Here is a 21,703-nt window from a genome sequence, read left to right on the forward strand (position 1 = left end):
CCCGCTGTGACACACTGAGTGTCAACAGTGCGTCTGTGATTTATGGGGTATAGCAGAGCACAGGGGGGGCTTAGGGGAGATTGAAATAGCAACAGAGGCTGGGCAGTATAAGCAGACCCAGCCTCTGTATGTGGATTGCATTGTCAGAACCCCGCCTCGGGTTCTTTTTAAAGGGGAATTGAAGAGAGAGGTATATGGAGGCTGCCATGTTTATTTCCTTTTTAAGCAATACCAGTTGCCTGGCAGCCCTGCTGATCCTCTGCCTCTAATACTATTAGCCATAGCCCCTGAACAAGCATGCAGCAGATCAGGTGTTTCAGACTTTAAAGTCAGATCCGACAAGACTAGCTGCATGCTTGTTTCTGGTGTTATTCAGATACTACTGCAGAGAAATAGACCAGCAGGGCTGCCAGGCAACTGGTATTGATTAAAAGGAAATAAATATGGCAGCCTCCGTATACCTCTTACTTCAGTTCCCCTTTAAAGGAATACATCTCTCGGCATGCATTGTGGCAGCTACCGCTGTTTGTGCTTCATACTGTGGTGCTGGATTTAGAAGATGGCAAAGAGCACACAGACAGTGTGGGGGGGGGGGGGGGTGGCTTCCGAAAGGTAACTAATGCTTACCAGTCTTCCCAACAGCCCACCACAATTACAAATCTCCCTCAGGGAGGTACATTATATATTTTTGGAAGACTGTACCCGTATCCCTTTAAAGAGGAAGTCCAGTGAAAATAATGTAATAAAAAGTGCTTCATTTTTACAATAATTATGTATAAATGATTTAGTCAGTGTTTGTCCATTGTAAAATCTTTTAAATCCCTGATTTACATTCTGACATTTATTACATGGTGACATTTTAACAGTTGGCAGGTGATGTAGCTGCTGCGTGTTTTTTTTTTTTTTCTTGTTTTGTTTTTTTGGCAGTTGGAAACAGCTGTAAACAGCTATTTCCCACAATACAGCAAGGTTCACAGACAGGAAACTGCCAAGAGTACGTACTTTTCTTGTTTCTTGTGGGAGGGGTTTCACCACAATATCAGCCATACAGCGCCCCCTGATGATCCGTCTGTGAAAAGGAAAATCTTTCTCATGTAAAAGGGGGTATCGGCTACTGATTGGGATAAAATTCAATTCTTGATCGGAGTTTCTCTTTAAATTGTCCTCCGCATTTTCATATTGCTGTTCAGATGTTTTTATCAGAATTATGCCAAACATTTGAGTACAGGAGTACACCAACCAACTCCTTCTAATGATGATGACAATATTTTATTTACAGTTACACAGAGATGGATCCGGTTAACATTGCGTATGAAGGTGTAGAGAAATTCAAGAATGAAAACTTTGAAATCATCATTGTAGACACAAGCGGCCGACACAAACAGGAAGATTCTTTATTTGAAGAAATGCTTCAAGTCTCTAATGCAATAGTAAGGTCGTCTTCCTTTGTGTTCTGATGTGGTGATATTGGGTCTGTGTTTCAGAATTTGTGCTTTTTTAAAGTGGAATTCTTTTGTGAGATTAGGGCTTGTGGAGACTAAAAGGAACACAGGGACACCGGTAGCACAATCTGGTTTATTATCGTAGGGTATTGAAGAGTGTGGAGAAAGTAGAAGGTGATTATACTCACAAGGCTGGGTTGCTATTAGAGGCAACCACTTGTATGAGCATGTGGAGGAAGTACCGTCCCCACTCTACATTGTGTGCAGGATATGGCGGTCGCTGCTCAAAAGGAAATGTTTACTCTCGAAGAGTGATTCCCCCTGTCTTGTGGAATTTCACAGCAGTAGAAAGCAGTAGACTTGTTGGATGTGCCTAAAAAAGTGTAGTGTATATATTTCAAGTTAAATGTATATAAACATGAAAAGGGGAGAGTCTAACTTCAAAAAGTAAATCTTCTATTTAGAGGAAAAAATTGTTTCTTTATTGAGCACTTGTAGACTATCGGGACTAATCTTCACTGCCTTAAGGCTCAATATTTGTCCTGAGGAAGCGGCTTACACTGTGAAACACATTGTCTACAATCCCCACCCTTTGCATGCCCATGGAGCAGTTGGCAATAGATGAAGATCTATGTAATAAAATAGTGCAGCAGGTACCATTGGTAATTTTTTTTTAAGCGCATAGTCAAGTAATCATTACTCTAAAATAAATTAAAAACTGTCCCTGATCTGGTGTTTTAAATTCTAAAATATTAACACAGGACAAGTTACTTTGATCATTTTTTTGAAAGCGCCATTACACTTTTTATATATTTTCCATAAGAATGTAAATTCTAAACATGGATGCTAGATATGCATTATGTGCTGCTACCCTATTTATCCAAATAGGATGTGCAAAGGCACTTTATTGAAGGGAATGGTGGATAAAGACAGCATGAAATCTGTGCACTGTTTAGATACGATCTATTATTTTGCTCATTTACCGTACTGCATGTAACGTCTGCTTACCATGTATCCGAGTTTGATGCTTATAATTTGTTTTGCATTTCAGCAACCAGATAATATTGTGTACGTCATGGATGCCTCCATTGGTCAGGCTTGTGAAGCCCAGGCTAAAGCTTTTAAGGATAAAGTAGATGTAGCCTCTGTCATTGTAACCAAATTGGATGGCCATGCAAAAGGAGGAGGAGCTCTTAGTGCGTAAGTGTGTTGCTACTAATATTATGAGTCTCTAACTTATAAAGGCCAGATTCAAGACAAGACACAGAACATTTATATTGTGCTTTTTCTCCTGGCGGACTCACAGTGCCAGAGCAGCAGCCACTAGGGCGCGCTCAGTAGGCAGTAGCAGTGTTAGGGAGTCTAGTCCAAGGTCTCCTTACTGAATAGATGGTGGCTTACTGAATAGGAAGAGCTGAGATTCATATCCTGGTCTCCTGTGTCAGACTATCCAGCCATATGAATCCAAGCTAGGCAGTTTTACTTAAAGGGAACCTGAAATGACATGGTGGCTAGGGATGTTCAGAAATGGCGACTTCCAATTCAGACAGATTTCTGCTTTCCTGAGAGGTGTCCGATTTCTGCAGAATGTTACATAGTTACATAGTTATAGTTATTTTGGTTGAAAAAAGACATACGTCCATCGAGTTCAAAAATGTATTTTTTTTTTTTTTTTTTATGTGAATAAAAATTGTAAAAATATATATATTTTTTTTCCCCTTTATACGCTGTTGTGCGTAATCTGTATTTCTGACGGGCAACCACATTAAATTTCTTTATTCTCTGATTGGCCTAATACTTCAAATTCTTCTCATTGGCCTAAAATTTGCACGGTAATCAGATTTTTGCAGTATTTCTGCCGATTTCCCGCTTCTGCATACCGATTCCTGATTCCGCCAAATTCGGAAGCTGATACCTAATGGTGGCTGTCATATTTATTAATTTTAACCACTTAAAGACAAGCAGGTGTATTAAAATGTCCTACTGGAGCCACTTAATGGCTCCAGGACGTTTTTATAAGTTAAACAGCGCTGCTGCCGCTGTGCACATGCATATGAGTACAGTAAAACAAAACACAACATAGACAAAATATACCTTTATTTCCAAATAATATATTGTCACCATATTTTGTACTAGGGACATAATTCAAATCTTGTAATAACCAGGACAAATAGGCAGATAAAATGTGTGGGTTTTATGTACAGTAAGGCCTGGTGAACACCAAAAACCGCTAGCAGATCCGCAAAATGCTAGCAGATTTTGAAACGCTTTTTCTTATTTTTCTGTAGCGTTTCACCTAGCATTTTGCAGATTTGGGAACCGTTTTTGGTGTAGTAGATTTCATATATTGTTACAGTAAAGCTGTTACTGGACAGCTTCTGTAACAAAAAAACGCCTGCAAAACCGCTCTGAACTGCTGTGTCAGAAACACTTGATCTGTATGCTTGTTCATGGTTTAGGGCTAAAAGTATTAGAGACAATCAGCAGGACAGCCGGGGAATTTGAATTGTTTGAAAGGCAATAATGATGGCAGTTTCCATATTCCTGCCACATTAGGTATTCTTTGAAATAAAGGGTCTGCCCACTATTCAACAGTTGTCTCTTTACCTATTACCCAGCTTGTCACAGTTAGTAGTTGAATCTCAGCAATTATCTGCAGCGCCACCTACTAATGAATTTGAGCTAGCACAGCTGGTGATCAGATAGAAATCAATGCAAGTCACAAGTGAAAAGTACGTTCTTCTCAGTAGACTAAATTGAATGTTTTTTACTTTTTTGGTTGTAAGGATAAAATTGATGTCCTTTTCTTCTTTTCTGTAACTAATATCAATATGTTAATTTGTAGTGTCGCTGCAACAAAGAGTCCGATCATTTTTATTGGAACTGGAGAACACATAGATGACTTTGAACCATTTAAAACACAACCTTTCATCAGTAAACTTTTAGGTAAGTGCAGCGTCCATGGACACGTTTATAACAGACATGTAACCGGTACTTATTGTACTTACTGGAAAGAGCAGGTTATTTTAGAAGAAATTCCTCCAGCTTTTCTTTTAGCTCTCCAAAAATGTAAAGCCTTGTATACACGGATGCACTTCTGTCACCTGGCAGGTATCGGTACTCGATCCCTTGATTGAGAGTGCCGACGCTGTACTGATGCATCACTTGCCTTCCTGGCTAGCAATGCTTCTATGTAGGAGGGAGTACGAGCAGCAAAGCGGATTCACGTGGCCAGGGGAGCAGGAGGAACAATGCAGTCTGGGATGGGATATGCAGGATCTTTAGCAGTTATCATGCGCACGCTGGACATCCACTAGATTCTTGGCGGAGGCAGTCTTTATTGGACAAGTTCAATCCAGCATGTGTTACAAAAGCTTAAAGGGAACATTAACTCGCATGTTGCATGATAATATATGTGTATGTACAGTGCTTAGCACACATATATGCTGTGTTGTTCTCCAGTTGGGACTCAGTCACACTGCTATAGTCCCTCATTGATAAAGAATTACAGCCATAAAATACTTTCCTAGCAGAGAACTGGGCTTCTGAGAGCAAGCGATAGATGCAAGGTCAAGAAGGTCAATAGTTAATATATTTTAGCACTCTAAAATATAGAGACAGGGGGCAGCTAATTTTTATTACGTTTTTAAACATAAACCTGTGGGATATCTAAAAGTCATTTTTAGGAATAGGAGGATAGATACAGTTGTTTCTCATCTGTGTTTTTTTTTTTTTTTTTTTTATTGAAGTTTCACTTTAATGTGTTTGCTAAGCACTGTTACTCCTCAGACATAGGAGCTGTTCAATGCCCCCCAGTGCTAATAACGTAGCAGCCATTCATCACCATGAGGGAGATGTCTCGCACTGGAAGGAAGGAAGGAAGGGTCCGCACACAGACTTGCTGGAATTTGTGTCAGTTTATCGTCCCATTATATACACATGTGAAGACATCTGACTGTAAATCCGAGGATCGTTTCAGGGCCAATAGGGTCCCCTTTGTCAAGGCATAGGGCAGGCTAACATGTACCCACTAGCGTTCTTTCACTTTTTTTTATAAAAATAAATTACAAAATATATCCCCTTTAATTATTAACCCCTTCTGCCCTCTCCTCCATGGTTACCACAATAAAATACTAGTGTAAAAAAAAAAAAAAAGCCAAAGTGACAGCCAAATTCATATATGGTTACCGTACTTTAGGGACATGGCTTTTTTTTTTTTTTTTAATACATATGTCATGAGTATTTTACTGCAAGATAAGGGCTTGTAATTATTGTATAAGTATAAGCAAAGGCAAAATGGAAAAAATACACCTTTTATTTCCAGATACAATATTGTCACCATACATTATACTAGGGACATAAATTAAATGTTTTATTAACCAGGACAAATATTTACTTATTCACTTTATAATACATAGTAAATAAAAAAATTCTTAGCAAACCATACCACCCAAAGAAAGCCTAGTTTGTTGAATGGGAGGAGTGTGATATCTGAAAATTGCTCTGATTTTTAAAGGGACTCTGAGCACCTCTCATGAGCATGCCTTTAAGCCAGATGACTTCCAACAAAGTCGTGCTCCTCCCCTCTGGAGGAGCCTCTTGCAATGGCCATGCATGTCACTTCCTCTTCCTGCTTCATTCAGTGATGCACTTCTCTAACAGAGAAGTCAGGGGTGACCCAGAAGTTATAACATAGCCACGAGGGCAGCCGCGATTTTTTTAAAAATTGAAATCAAGCGAAAAGTATTTGGTGTAGAACGATGATTCAGGCATCAAATGAGAGGAGAGGACAAGCTACAGAATGGTATGCATCTTTAAGTACTTTGCAGCACTGGTCGGAGTCTTAAAGGCATGCCTATGAGAGGTGCTCAGAGTCCCTTTAAGGAGCAATAACCTGTGGTGGGGAAGTGGTTAAAAAGAAGTGCTGTATAAAATGTCAGTCTGCATTGCAATACTGTAGTTTCTAGGAATCGCAACTCTGAAATGGATAATCATTTTTGTTTTGTCTTTTTCAGGAATGGGAGATATTGAAGGTCTGATCGATAAAGTAAATGAGTTGAAGCTGGATGACAATGAAGCTCTGATAGAGAAATTAAAACATGGTAAGTAAAATAGCAGATCAGTTTCTACAATATATAGCTAGAGAGCCTTTACAGTTGCCAGACTGAGAAGTTACAGAGTAAAGTAGTATGTGGCAAGCACCAATGGTGGACCAGGGAAAAGTTCTGACGTGCTATAGACTCCAGTCACCTGTGCATCTCAGGTGTCTCCTCCAACAGTATTCCAATGAGTCAGCACCGTCTCCAGTAAAAAGCTCTTTTATTGAAATATAAATACAATTCTAAGGGATGTAAGCAATCAGCGACAGCTCCGCTGATTCGGGCTATCTGCCCTTCCTCAAGCTGTATAGCCAGACATCCACATTAAAACACAGTAAAACCACTCCTTATATAGTAAACAAAGAGACCAGGTGACCAAAGCGCAGCCAATCAAATGCATGAAGCCGCCGGCGGACCTGATGGGAAACCTCAGGTATACCATGCTAAACATGCCCTACCTACACCCCTTTCTGACATCATCCAAGTCAAGCACCTCCCTCTCACATTCTACCTATGTGTAAATACCTATTATCGCCGTCTGTCCTGCAGACATGCAAGCGCGGCCAGTCTCTCCATCCCCCTCCTTCCTTCCGCATATGTCACGTAATATATTACGCATGAGGCAACAGAACGCCCCAACGCGTCAAACCAATCACATTAGTGCTTCTCAGTCGCATAGCAACTAGATGCTATGCGCACGAACGGGGACTGAGAAGTTACAGAGACTGTACATGTAGGAGGAGGAAACCAGTATCTGCCTCCATGTTCTGTTATGACCTGTACTTTCCCAATACTTTCCTTACTAATACTATTTTTTTTATGTTGGGTAATTTCTTTGATAATTAATCACTTCGCATCCAGATCTTGTTTTCCCCTTATTGACCAGAGCAGTTTTGACGCTTTAGCGGTGTCCCTGTTTAATCACCAATAACTTCATCTGTTCTCGTGCCACATAAATGTTCTATATATCTTTTTTTTTTTTAAGACAAACTAAGCTTTCATTGGGGGGTATTTGGTCCCAAGTAAAATGTTCCTTTCTATGCATGTTAATGAGAAAAATGGGGGAAAAATTTAAAAAATGCACTATTTCTCAATTTTGACCAATTTCTGTTTAAAAATAAAAAGTGCGATTGACATAAAAACAGTGTCACCAGTTAGTCGCCCCAGTATAGATATCCAGATGTGTCCCCAGTATCACCGCCTCCCCCAGTATAGCCAGATGTGCCCCCAATATCTGCCCCCCCAGCATAGCCAGATGAGTCCCCTGTGTTTGCCACCCCCAGAATAGATTGACAGATGCACCCCCATTAATAGTGCCCCTCTTTATAGCCAGATGTGTCCCCGGATCAGGATTACTCCCATTATGGCCAGATGTACCCCCAGGATTAGCGCTGCCTCCCCATTATAGCCAAATGTGCCCCCAGTATTAAGGTATGCCCCCCCCCCCCCCCCCCCAGGTGCCCAGATGTGCAAAATTTGAAAACCCCCTCCCCTTGGTTACTCAGATGTCCCCCAGTAAATATGTATGCCCCCCTTTGCATATCCCCCTCCCCCCAAGAATCTATAGCCAGATGCCCCCCCCCCCCACATCAGGCAGCCCCCTCCGTGTAGAGACACCCGATCGTGCACAGCAGGGCTGCAGCCAGGTCAGTATATCTAAGTGGCTGTGGCTTGGAGGGCGCCACAGCTGACGTAGATATACTGTAGTGGTGGGGAAAGTGGTTAAATAGTGTGCTTTAAAATTGGTAACTAATGTCTACGTTTTGTTTTGTTTTTTTAATTTGCTTAAGGTCAGTTCACATTGAGAGACATGTATGAGCAATTTCAGAATATCATGAAAATGGGCCCCTTTAGTCAGATTTTGGTAAGTTCATTATTGCTATTTCATGTAGTATACTGAGGTGTGTTCCTTCTATGGTTTCAGTGGCTGGTTCTTTGTTTGCCAGTATTACATTGCTTCATGCTGTACAATGGCACAAGGGAATATTCTGTTACATGGCTTCAGAACATGTGTCGCCCATATTGCATTTGTGCTCAGGCAGAGCTAGAGCACTTAAAAGGAAACCTATAGTAAAAAAAAAATGCCTATTTACTTACCTGGGGCTTCTTCCATCCCTTATCGACATCCCACACTCCGCCATTCCTCTGGTGTCCCCCTCCAATGCTGGATGCGCAAGCTTTTCAGTGTGCAGAGTCCCCGGCATATTCATGTCACCTTAGCTGCATTTATGAGCATCAGAAACCTTGATGTGGACATCTAGTACATCTCTACAACATTATTTTGCTCCAATTTTCATTGTGCAGCCCCAGAGTACACTTATCACTGCATTCATAACTCCCACAAATAACAGGAAGTTATGGTATCTCCACTCTTGGTAGTTAGAAACTGAATGGTATTCTGGGAACTCTTAAAGGAGAACTTTAGTGAGAGGTATATGGAGGCTGCCATATTTATTTTCTTTTGAGCAATACCAGTTGCCTGACAGCACTGCTGTTCTATTTGGCTGCAGTAGAAACTAATGTCAGAAACGCATGATATGCTGCATGCTTGTTCAGGGGCTATGGCGAAAAGGATTAAAGGCAGAGGATCAGCAGGATAGCCAGGTAACTGGCATCGCTTAAAAGTAAATAAATATGGCAGCCTCCATATACCTCTCACTAAAGTTCTACTTTAAGTTGACCATACATCTAGGAATGATGGGCAGATCCAAACCAACAGATTACTGCTTGGTTCTAGAGCCCTTGCCTTTTTCACTCTTCATGTATAAACACCACACACGCACACACACGCACATACACACTCACTCACCAACCATGTAGCCCATGTGTTGGTGACAGACAAAAGCCTGCTTAGATTATCTGGATGAGTGTCACATTGATGGATAGCTTTTGATATTGAAAAAATATTACTGCTGTGTAATTGTGTAATCTAATAATCCTAATGTTGTTGACAGGGCATGATTCCTGGTTTTGGACAAGATTTTATGAGTAAAGGTAATGAACAGGAGTCAATGGCTCGCCTGAAGAAGCTGATGACCATTATGGACAGTATGAATGACCAGGGTAACTTGCTTCTGCATTTGGCTTTCTTTAGAATAACATTTCCTAAGTTTTTAAAAGGGAACTTGAAGAGGTCCCTGGAGGCTGACGTATTTAATTTAAAAGAATGCCAATTGCCTGGCTGTCCTCTGCTTCTAATACTTTTAGTCATAGACCCCAAACAAGCATGCTGATCAGATGTTTCTTACAAAAATCTGATAAGATGAGCTGCATACAACACTGAAGGCAAGGAGATCAGCAGGACTGCCAGGCAACCGGTATTACTTAAAATGAAAATAAATATAGAAGCCTCCATATCCCTCTCACTTCAGGTACCCTATAAAGAAAAACTGAGTGGGGTTATTTAAAGCAAACCTGAACTGATCTACATGAGGAAAACATGGGAACATGTAGTGCTGGTCTTGCTAACAAGTTGTTTGAGGTTTGCCTTTGCTTTTATTTGTGCAACAAGTGTTTAAAAAAAACCTGTACTTTTATTTATTAAAATAAGGCAATTAAACAACAAGTTCATGTTAAACAAAATGGGACAATCGAGGGCCCCTGATAGTGTAGTAAGTTAAACCAATTTATTGTAAACCCATGTATGGTGAAATGGTACTCACAATGTTGGGTTACCACCAGGCCACCACTTTTATAGCAGGGGGTGACAATAAACCTGACCCAACTTGGGTTAAGATGTTGCTCTCTGTAGATGTTGAAACACAAAAGGGGTAACCTAGGGTGGACTACTGATGATTGGATAAATCGGAACAGAGGCATCAAAATAGAACAAAATGCATTAATAACAATTTATAAAGGACGGTCATGTTGGACTTCCCTCCACATAAAAGAAGAAATTCTTTGATTGTATAAACTAATAAAAATAGAAATTCACCGGCTTCATCAGGCAGTGAGTAGGAGCAACTTATCTGAAGCTCTTGGCAAGTAAGGTGGCGGAGACAATTTATCTAAACAAGTTCAATTCAGTTGTCTCCTGAAAAGTAAATAAGAGCCAAAACACTTATGTGGCTGAGCAAAAATCCTTCAGACTGCTCTCTCAATTACTGTATATCTTTTTGTTAGGCTTAACTAACCAGGTTTTAAGTCGCACACATTTCACAGTGAAAATGGAACCCCTTCCAATGAGAATAACAATGAGACACCAGCATAGTTCTATAAACTATTGCGGTTACACAGACAATTATTTCCTAAGTTTGTTTTCAGTTCAGGTTTGCTGGAGGCCGGTTGCACACATGGTGCGGTGTGATTTGCTGGCAAAGATTTAAAAGCTTTTTCAATTCCACACATATCATAGGTCTTCATATGGTTAAATCACTGCCATAAGGCATGAATAATTGAAGCCGATAAGTAAGTGTTGTATTCTGGCTTGATTTAATATTGGAGGAAATTTTTGTATCTTATAGGCCTATAAGATACAAAAATTTCCTCCAATATTAAATCAAGCCAGAATACAACACTTACTTATCGGCTTCAATTATTCATGCCTTATGGCAGTGATTTAACCATATGAAGACCTATGATATGTGTGGAATTGAAAAAGCTTTTAAATCTTTGCTGATTTTTTGATATTTTGTATTAATAAAGTTTTTCCTACAAGGTTTTGCCAAACTGCACTTTACCTCCGTGTTTTTTCTAAAGTCCTTTACTATAAATTACCTAGGTCATTGCGAGCAATGTGGATTGCCCCTAAAGGGACTTGTGTTTGATCCTTCACTTTTTTCAAAAAAGGACGTTACCCATTATATATATATCTAGTGATTTGCTGGCGGCAGAAGAGCTTACCGCAATGCATCGCACCATTGCATGCAGATTGTTCAGTGTGGCAGATTGCACCAACTGGGAAATGTGCATACCCCTGAACCCGTACACAAGTGACGTCAGCCAAAACGTATGTCTGCCCCCTCACTCACATGCACACTTCAGACAGGAAGTGCGTCGCAGGATTTCGGTGTTATGCGTGCCGCACCGCTACCATTGCAATCCATGTTATTGTGGTGCCATTAACTGCTATGCAATCGTGTACCGTATGGTACTGCTTACCAAATGCGCTGCAGCTTCTATGTTGGCCAGACTACTTCCATCACACTGTGGGTAATGTGGCCAGTCTCATTGAGATTACTGCCCACTGCGGCGGGGGGAGCAGTGAGGGAGAGTGATTGCATACTGAAGCCCAGAATTGGCCATTTGCGACTAAGGCCTCGTTCACATCTAGTAAAGCAGATGGCTGTGCGATCAGAACGCAGCGCATCCGATCGCACGCCATCTGTGCCGCTGCCCACTGCGCTGCTGATCCCATCCATTGACAGTGATGGGATCAGCCCTGCAAAATGCAGGCAGCTGTATGCAATCGCTTCCCAGCGAATCGTACTGCTGCACAGCGCAGTAGATGTGAACGGTAGAAGGGCAGTCTATGCCTTTCTGCCGTTCCTGCGTTTCAGCACATCTCGCGTGCTTCCATATCCGCACGGAAGCGCGTATGATGTGAACGAGGCCTTACTCTACCTTTTCAGATACAGTTGTGCTCATAAGTTTACATACCCTGGCAGAATTTATGATTTCTTAACCATTTTTCCATAGAATATGAATAACACAAACTTTTATTTCACTCACGTTTATTTTCAAACAACTGGGTTTACTCTTTTTAAATTATAATCATTATGCAAACTACCGAAATGACCCTGATCAAAAGTTTACATACCCCAGTTCTTAATATTGTGCCCACTTTAACATCAATGACCATCTCTTGTGGTAGTTGAGGATTTGGTTCTTTATCTTCTCAAACAGTAAAGCTGTCCATTCTCCCTGGCAAAAAGCATCCCCTTACTGTTCATTTTTGAGCTTTCTTTCATGAACTAAAATGCTTGTTATCACTTGTTTATGTGGTTATGTTGCGCATAAGTCTCTTCTTATTATACTTTGTTCTTGTCCGTAATTTCTATAGAACTTGATAACACAGATGGTGCCAAACTTTTCAGCAAACAACCAGGCAGAATTCAGAGAGTGGCTCGAGGATCTGGAGTATCTACAAGGGATGTACAGGAGCTGTTAGCACAGTATACAAAGTTTGCTCAAATGGTGAAAAAAATGGGAGGCATCAAAGGACTATTCAAAGGTAAATCCCTAGAATACACCATCACGTATCAGACAATACCACTCAGTTTGTTACTACCTCTACATACCGTAACTAATTTAGGACCGGCAGGCTCTGGCCCCTTAAGGACCAGAGCCTTTTTTTCATTCTTTCGTTTGTGATAATTGTGATTGGCTGACAGTGATCACCTGGTAAGAAGCCAATGAAACTGGCTCCTTACCGATAGAAAAGAAACTCAGCTGTCACATGACACCGGAATCAGTGACCACATGTGCAACTGATCGGCTCAGGACGGTGAGAAAATCCTGGCGTAGATTATACAGAGCATCAAAGTTGTCATACACAGTCCTGAGTTAAAGTGAACTTGAAGTGAAAATAAAGCGCGTTGGTGGAGGCGCCCAAAGTATATATTTTTGTATCAAAGTTGAATAAGTGCTTACCAAAAAGATATTAAAATAAAACTGAAATACATAAAGGAGGTCTCTTACCTCCAAAGAAGACTCACTGGATGGAAAAAGGAGTCTTTATTAAATTAAAACGGTTATACTGTAGACCACGCGTTTCACGGGACGCAGCCTGCTTCCTCAGGTCAATAAAACAGATAACCTTACTTCCAGCCATGCAGAGTGAGGGCGCATAGATCCCTAGATAGATTGAAGTGAAAATAAACTTACAAAATAATGAATTGTATGTGTAGTATGAATGATAAATAGAACAGTAGGATAGAAAAGAGTCATTTTTATAGATTAATTTTTAAAGCTTGCATCGGATTGTCACAGCTGCTGTTTCAAATCTATACTCTGCTTTGTTTAGCCGAAAAAGAAGCAGAAATAATGACCGTTTGAACTTTCCTCCATTTAAACATTATCTACTTCTCCCTAACAAATAAGGCCTTTTAGCTTCTATTTATCTATCGGGACTGGAATTCAACAAACTGTTTGACAAGGTGTTTTTTTTTCATAGACCATTCAAGTTTCTTAACTATTGCTGTACTGTAAAACAGAAAGGCACTTCAGATAATTTCTTAGTAGGACTAGTGCTATATGTACATATCTCCACATTTCACTTCAGGTACACTTCAACTGTATTTAATGTTTCAAGGCCCTGTTTACTGACGTGATTTTTTGTGCCATGTACTAATTGGCAAAATTCTTATTTCTAGGTGGTGACATGTCGAAAAATGTAAATCCTTCCCAAATGGCAAAACTGAACCAACAAATGGCAAAGATGATGGACCCCAGAGTTTTACAGCACATGGGTAAGTGTCACTGCAAGTTTATAAAACTGCTTATTACTCAGGATTGCTTACTAAAGGGTTGAAGACACAGATTATGGGTGAGAAATAACTGTTTAGTTCCTTTCTTATGCTATGTAAAGATGCATCCCACACACCCTTGGTATATGCCATTATGGTAGATTCGGAGTGCTTGAAGTAAACAAACAAATGCAATAGGGCTGGCACTTCTCTAATAATGTTGAACTTTATTCTAACAGACACATAAGCCACTGTTTCAAGACACAATGGTCCCTTCTTCAGGTCAATCAAGTCTGTTGAATATGTCTCTATTAATTCAATCATAGCACCAATGCCATAGCACTCTCCTGCATGCGATGTGTCCAGTGTTCAATATTATTGGGGAAATGCCAAGCCCATTACATTTATTTACTTAAATAAGTAATCAAAATTAACTGATTTGGAACTAAAGGCTCTGGTACCTTTTTTTTTTTTTTTACATTTGCATTTTCTGATCCCCGTGACTGGCTCACAGTGATCAGGCGGTCAGGAGCCAAAGAAAACTGCTCCTGAACGATGCATGGAGATCTGTGACGGTTGGACATGCGCTATTGCACTCTGTACTCGGGAGCTGCTGGCGTTTAAAACTGTCTGATTTACTGCCATAGTTGCAAGTGCTTGTTTGTGGTAGCTGACTATACTGTGATCAAATTAATGGTGCAGTTTGTGAACAGTTGTGGTTTGTGGTTGCAGGTGGAATGGCTGGCCTTCAGTCCATGATGAGACAATTCCAACAAGGAGCTGCTGGCAACATGAAAGGAATGATGGGATTTAACAACATGTAAACAATGCCTTCATCACAATGGACCTCTCTTAAGACCTTTCCCACCATAGGGCATTTATGAGCTGCTAGCCATTGGTGGAAAGTCGACCATTTCTCTTCTTGAAGACTCGTGAAATAAAATGGATATAGCAAAGAAGATCATTAAGTGACTCCCAAGTTTTTTTTTTTCCCCAGCTCTGACAGATCATCCCGTTTAAAGAATGAAGCTTCTTCTAGCATCATCTTAAACAAGAGCTCAGATATCCTGGTTTTAAACTGCAAAATTAACTTAATTATTTTTTTTTTTTTTTTAGGAATTGACAGATGTTAGTCAATATTTTCAGCCACAATGCCGTATTTATATGCAAAAAAAAGAGAAAAAAACTTCAGTTATTGGCAGGTTTTTCTTTTTTTTTTTTTTTGATCTACTGGAAAATAAATTTCATAATGGTTATAATATGATTGTTTTGTTGTTTTTTGGTCTCCCAAAAAAAGCGCTTTATTAAAAAGTGAGAAAACATAACGGATTTGCTAAAGCACAATCAATACCCAATCAGGGAATAAGACAAAGTTTTATGTTTGTTGTTTTATATATAATCTCCTCTATAATAAAACCCAAGTGTCTCTGCGTCCCATGTCCCTGTGTGTGTGTTTTGTAGCACTGCACATGTGCAGGGAGGGACGCAGAGACACTGAAGGGGAGGAAGGGGCGACCGTGTGTGTGTGCACGGCAGGCACGCGGAGACGGGCTAAGGCAGTGGTTCCCAACCCATGTGCCGCGACACATACATGTGTCGCGGCAGCTTCGGGTATGTGTCGCAATGTCAGCTCTCGGAGGAGAGCAGCGCAGTGGAGGGAGAGCTGTGGGCAGCAGCGGAGAAGGGGGCCAATCTCCCCCCCCCCCCCCCTTCCCTCACCTTAGGGTGTTCTCCCTTCCTCGCTCTCTCCTCTAGAACGAACTGCGGTCAGGCGTTTGCAGCGGGCGGGACTTACCTTCCGTATCGCTCCAAGCGCCAGAAGTTCTGGTGCCGCAGCCGCTGCTCTGGTCTGGATCAGATCAGAGTAGTGGCAAATCATCCCGCGCCTGCGGCGAGACCAGACGGAGACACGGAAGGTAAGTTCCGCCCCTCTGCCAGCCACCGCACTTCGTTCTGGAGGAGAGAGCGAGCGAGGGAGGGAGAGCACCCTGAGGTGCCGCTCTCCTTCCCTCGCTCTCTCCTCCTGGGGTGGGTGGGCACCTGGCTACATATACCCCTGGCTACATATACTGGGCACATATACCCCTGGCTACATATACTGGGCACATATACCCCTGGCTACATATACTGGGCACATATACCCCTGGCTACATATACTGGGCACATATACCCCTGGCTACATATACTGGGCACATATACCCCTGGCTACATATACTGGGCACATATACCCCTGGCTACATATACTGGGCACATATACCCCTGGCTACATATACTGGGCACATATACTCCTGGCTACATATACTGGGCACATATACCCCTGGCTACATATACTGGGCACATATATACTCTGGCTACATATACTGGGCACATATACCCCTGGCTACATATACTGGGCACATATATACTCTGGCTACATATACTGGGCACATATACCCCTGACTACATATACTGGGCACATATACCCCTGCCTATATATACTGGCCGCACATACCACTGCCTACATATACTGGGGACAACTGGCTGTTTGTCATTATGTGCATTTACTGGTGAAAAGCTGTCTCTTATTATGTGCATTTACTGGTGAAAAGCTGTCTCTTATTATGTGCATTTACTGGGGAAACGCTGTCTGTCATTACCTGCATTTACTGGTGAAACGTTGTCTCTTATGTGCATTTAGTGGGAAAACGCTGTCTCTCATTACATGAATTTAGTCTACGTGTCACGGAGATCGTTTGGTTTGATGTGTCACGACTCCAAAAAGGTTGGGAACCACTGGGCTAAGGTCACTGTGTGTGTGTGTGTAGATAGATAGATAGATAGATAGATAGATAGATATTGATGTAACAAAAACTGAAAGGTCACGTTTAAACGTAATCGGTTGGTATGCATTAGTGCGCGTGGTACACGTTTTTTCCATAGCAGTGCTTTGGGAAGAAGATTTCAGTTAAAACACGTTAAGTGTGCACTGTGCCATAGGAAAACGTGGGCATTACTTTGAAAATCAGTTTTCTTTCAGTTATAACTGAGAACAACTGATAAGTGTAAACGGGGCCTGAGACCTCTTTTACACTATAGGCTGAAAAATGTATGTGTTTTAACTTTCCATAACCGTGCGTTGTGAAAGAGCTTTCAGTTAAAATGCATATAGTGTGAACTGAGCCATAGGAAAACATGGACATTACTTTGAAAATCAGTTGTCATTTCAGTTATAACAGCAACTAATATAGTGTAAAAGGACCTTAGGCATAGTAAACAATGTGACCATGGTCGTTGACCAAATATGTACTAGGCGGGGCTGTAAATCGTACAATGATTACATTTCCTCCTTAAAGGGAAAACCTGGAAGACCATGGGTCCCACACCTTTCCAAACTGATCGTCCCAATTTGTTATTTCTAACACACTTCCGGATAATTATTCTGTTCAGCATTCGTCTTTTAAAAGCACATTTCACACTTGTTATAAAATTGCAGAGAATATGGGTTAGTGCTTTGATTGCTTATGATCGATACAATTCACTCAAATGGAAAACCCAAGTTGGGAATGTTGATTAAAGCAAACCTATGACATTGTAAAACAACAAAAACACATGCTTACCTTAGTAAAAAATCCTTCATAGGCTTTCCTATCTTCCTCCACCTTGCCGTTCCAGCACTGGCACTCCCAAAGTTCACTTGCACTGTGCGGTCAAACCTGTCAGCAACGGAGAATGGAACGGGGGAAACCTCTGGGACCTCCTCCTCCCACGGTAAGTACCAAAATTCGGCGCATTTATTCCCCTTCAGGTACACTTTAACCTGATCATGAAAAAGAGGGGGCACAATTTACTAACATGTTAACAAATTGGCACTGTTTAATGTCATTTTGTCTCCCAAATTTTAACCTGTATACGACCACTGTATTGCATATCTTTGCATTCCCTGCTCAACGGTTCGTGACCCAGGGATTGGGAAGGGGGGGGGGTGTTAATTCACATACCCACGTTGTTTCCCTCGCCACGCCGCTGTTGTTCATTTCTGCCACAATTCTCCCGATAAGTTGATCGGGGACTGGGAACAGCTTGTTCCCAAACCCGATCGCAGTGCCCGCGACTAATGAACAGCCTGCATCACGCTTACCCAGGCATTTCATTCACATAAACAGATACACTAACTACTTCCGAGTACTGTTTAAGGTACTTGGAAGTTGTGTAGTGCTATCTTGTGGCCGAAAAGTAAAATGCACCCAAACACACTCCTAAATATTTCTATATATGAAGTGTTTGTTTTCTTTTTTAATTAAATTTTAACCTCTTACACCTCTACCCTATAGTTACCAAAATAAAACTAAAAAATTCCCCTATATTCATTCATCAGGATAGAAGCTCTGTCCTGAGCATTGCATATGGGGGGAATTTATTTATGAATTTATACATATTTCCTGCCTCTCTGAGGGCTGGTGTTCTTTTACGTTGGGCAGGAAGGATGATGTGGCTGTAGAGTGAAGTATTCAAGGCAACATACAATTGACATATTTGACATTGGAAATTTTAGGTCACAAAAAGTTTCCAAATGTAAAAGAAAAATGTGCAATAGCAAACATTTTTTTTTTGTCTCTGCTTAAGTGGCTGCAAATACATTTTTGTAGGCAAGTAACTGTGGTGGCCATTCTAAAGACCTTTATTTGAAAAATATAGAAACTATAAATTATTTTTTGGGGGCATTTATGTGTGAAAAAAAGCCTCTGCATAAAATACGTATTTTTGGACGAATATTTCACCATTTATCCCCCTCCGCCATGGGACTGTACAGGTTTTGGTACACTTTGTACACCTTTTTAAAGATATTGTGGCTGCAGAGATCTCCTTAAGGTTTCAGAAGTTTGCAGGCCATTAAAGTCAATGGGGCTCGCTGTAAATGAACGTTTGTAGTACAATTCACGAACGCAAAATCACAATGTTCAGCCATGCCTATGTAGCCATGGCATTTGTAGCAATAACATGGTAGGCATGGTATAGCCTACCATGGTATAGCCCTTATTTACTTATTTCACACAACGTAATCAGAGGCAAAGGGTCACTGCCTCATCCATCTTTCACCCCCTTACCTAATGTGTCCCCCACTACCCACTAGATTGTAAGCTCGCAAGGGCAGGGTCCTCCTCCTAATGTTTACTGTTTTTGTCACAATATTTGTGCTGCTTGGAACTCTTTTACAATTTGTTAGTATATCTATGTTCCCCTTGTCGTCTTATTGTGCTTTGTTAAGCGCTGCGGAATATGTCGGCTCCATATAAATAAATAATAATATGTGGTGGGGGTCTTATCTTTATGTCTGTTAGTACTTTATCTAGCTTCTGACTAAATCTTATTCAGATGAATCATGTTGAGCACTAACATTGTACATATTTATGCACTCCTTTGTTCTACTGTTATTCTTCATATTGTTACTTAACGATTGAATTGGGGTGTTAATGGGTAGATGCATTAGTCATGCTGTCTGAGTGCATCTCTCAGCTGTGCCGACCACATGGCCCAGCAGCTTGATGCCTCATGTACTGCTTACACCATTTGACAAACGTCTGCTTTACCCACCCTCCAGTCGATTTGTGTCTCATAGTACTGATAGGTACTTTATTTAATCGATAACTGTGTGCAGGTTTTTCAGGGCCAGCTACACCCCACCTCTGACATACTGCAGTGACTTGCATGTGGGGGGATTAGCAAAGCCAACCGCCTGTACACAGTCTACCTCATGTTTGCTGTTTTTAAATTATTTTAACATATGTACAGGTCCTTCTCAAAAAAAAAATAGCATATTGTGATAAAGTTCATTATTTTCTGTAATGTACTGATAAACATTAGACTTTCATATATTTTAGATTCATTACACACAACTGAAGTAGTTCAAGCCTTTTATTGTTTTACTATTGATGATTTTAGCATACAGCTCATGAAAACACCGAATTCCTATCTCAAAAAATTAGCATATCATGAAAAGGTTCTCTAAACAAGCTATTAACCTAGTCATCTGAATCAACTAATTCACTCTAAACACCTGCAAAAGATTCCTGAGGCTTTTAAAAACTCCCAGCCTGGTTCATTACTCAAAACCGCAATCATGGGTAAGACTGGCGACCTGACTGCTGTCCAGAAGGCCATCATTGACCCCCTCAAGCAAGAGGGTAAGACACAGAAAGAAATTTCTGAACGAATAGGCTGTTCCCAGAGTGCTATATCAAGGCACCTCTGTGGGAAGGAAAAAGTGTCAGAAAACGCTGTACAACGAGAAGAGGTGACCGGACCCTGAGGAAGATTGTGGAGAAGGACCGATTCCAGACCTTGGGGAACCTGCGGAAGAAGGGGCCTGAGTCTGGAGTAGAAACATCCAGAGCCACCATGTACAGGCGTGTGTAGGACAATAGGCTACAGGTGCCGTATTCCCCAGGTCAAGCCACTTATGAAGCAGAAACAGCGGCAGAAGCGCCTGACCTGGGCTACAGAGAAGCAGCACTGGACTGTTGCTCAGTGGTCCAAAGTACTTTTTACGGATAAAAGCAGCTTTTGCATGTCATTCGGAAATCAAGGTGCCAGAGTCTGGAGGAAGACTGGGGAGAGGGAAATGCCAAAATGCCTGAAGTCCAGTGTCAAGTACCCACAGTCAGTGATGGTCTGGGGTGCCATGTCCGCTGCTGTTGTTGGTCCACTGTGTTTTATCAAGGGCAGGGTCAATGCACCTGAACCCCATAGAGAATCTGTGGGATATTGTGAAGAGAAAGTTGAGAGACACAAGACCCAACACTCTGGATGAGCTTAAGGCCGCTATTGAAGCATCCTGGGCCTCCATAACACCTGAGCAGTGCCACAGGCTGATTGCCTCCATGCCTGCTGCTGCGCTTTCTGGAGGAACAGGCCAGAAGGAGTCACAAACGGGGACTGAAGGAGGCATGGGGAGACTCAAGGAGGCACAGGGGGGCACAATGAGGAATGTTTAACAAAAATTTGCGTAGTTAATGAATTTTGGGATCATCATTGTCCTAGAAATGACAGGACACAATAAAAACAAGTTGGAAGAGGAGCTGCACAGGATATGTGGTACTGGTCAGTGACCTAATGGCAATAATGTGGACTACTCTAGTACTGTATGTAACAATGTCTAAAGCTTTAGGCTTCTGTTGGAGTTTTGAACGCACACATCCACACTGTTCTCAATCATAAGATAATGCAATGAATGAATAACCTGACATAGTGACACAGGCCAAGAGCAACACGTGGCAACTGTCATATTAAGCAGCTCATTCACTCTCATTCAACTTTTCAGCTCCCCACTCCAGCTCAATTACAGAAGGCAGCGTGGCGTTCTGCAGCTCCTTAACCTTGCCCATCATCGTTTACATCTGCAACTTAAACAGCGATCATCGCTATGAAATGCCGTTACCTTGAGACAGAAATGCCTATGAAAGTCCTCCGTTCCTTTGTGAATATAGATTTCAGCTGGTTGACATTGTCATTGATGCCTATTGTGACTGAGATACGTGCGTTTACCTATTATTCTCTAATAAACCTTGAGGATTTTAGAGCAATTGTTATCCTTTTACGGTCAAGAGGGGCACCCAGCTTCTCTCATATACATATCACTCAATGGGATTTGTAAAACAGTTGAATCCTTGTTACATGGCTTCCCTTGTTCCTGCACAATGTTCATCCTTGACTGTCAGCATAGAGTCACAGAAAACAACTATTGCCGCATGACTGATTAATAATCAGGCTCTGAAAATGA

At 41.3% G+C, this 21,703-nt stretch overlaps 1 protein-coding gene across 2 annotated transcripts in view; it reads left to right on the plus strand.

Moving 5' to 3' along the window:
* Positions 1 to 14,906, plus strand: part of SRP54 (signal recognition particle 54) — a 35,440-nt gene extending 20,534 nt beyond the window's left edge. For both annotated transcript variants that reach the window (XM_068251917.1, XM_068251916.1), the window contains 9 exons: positions 1,280 to 1,430; positions 2,494 to 2,642; positions 4,288 to 4,388; positions 6,458 to 6,544; positions 8,332 to 8,405; positions 9,496 to 9,604; positions 12,543 to 12,713; positions 13,855 to 13,950; positions 14,680 to 14,906. In XM_068251917.1, coding sequence (XP_068108018.1) covers positions 1,280 to 1,430; positions 2,494 to 2,642; positions 4,288 to 4,388; positions 6,458 to 6,544; positions 8,332 to 8,405; positions 9,496 to 9,604; positions 12,543 to 12,713; positions 13,855 to 13,950; positions 14,680 to 14,771 — 1,030 coding nt within the window. In that variant the 3' untranslated portion in view covers positions 14,772 to 14,906. The remainder of the gene's footprint in view (positions 1 to 1,279; positions 1,431 to 2,493; positions 2,643 to 4,287; positions 4,389 to 6,457; positions 6,545 to 8,331; positions 8,406 to 9,495; positions 9,605 to 12,542; positions 12,714 to 13,854; positions 13,951 to 14,679) is intronic.
* The last annotated feature ends 6,797 nt before the right edge of the window (positions 14,907 to 21,703 follow it).

This window comes from Hyperolius riggenbachi, chromosome 9, assembly GCF_040937935.1.
Source record: "Hyperolius riggenbachi isolate aHypRig1 chromosome 9, aHypRig1.pri, whole genome shotgun sequence".
NCBI classification, from domain to species: Eukaryota; Metazoa; Chordata; class Amphibia; order Anura; family Hyperoliidae; genus Hyperolius; species Hyperolius riggenbachi.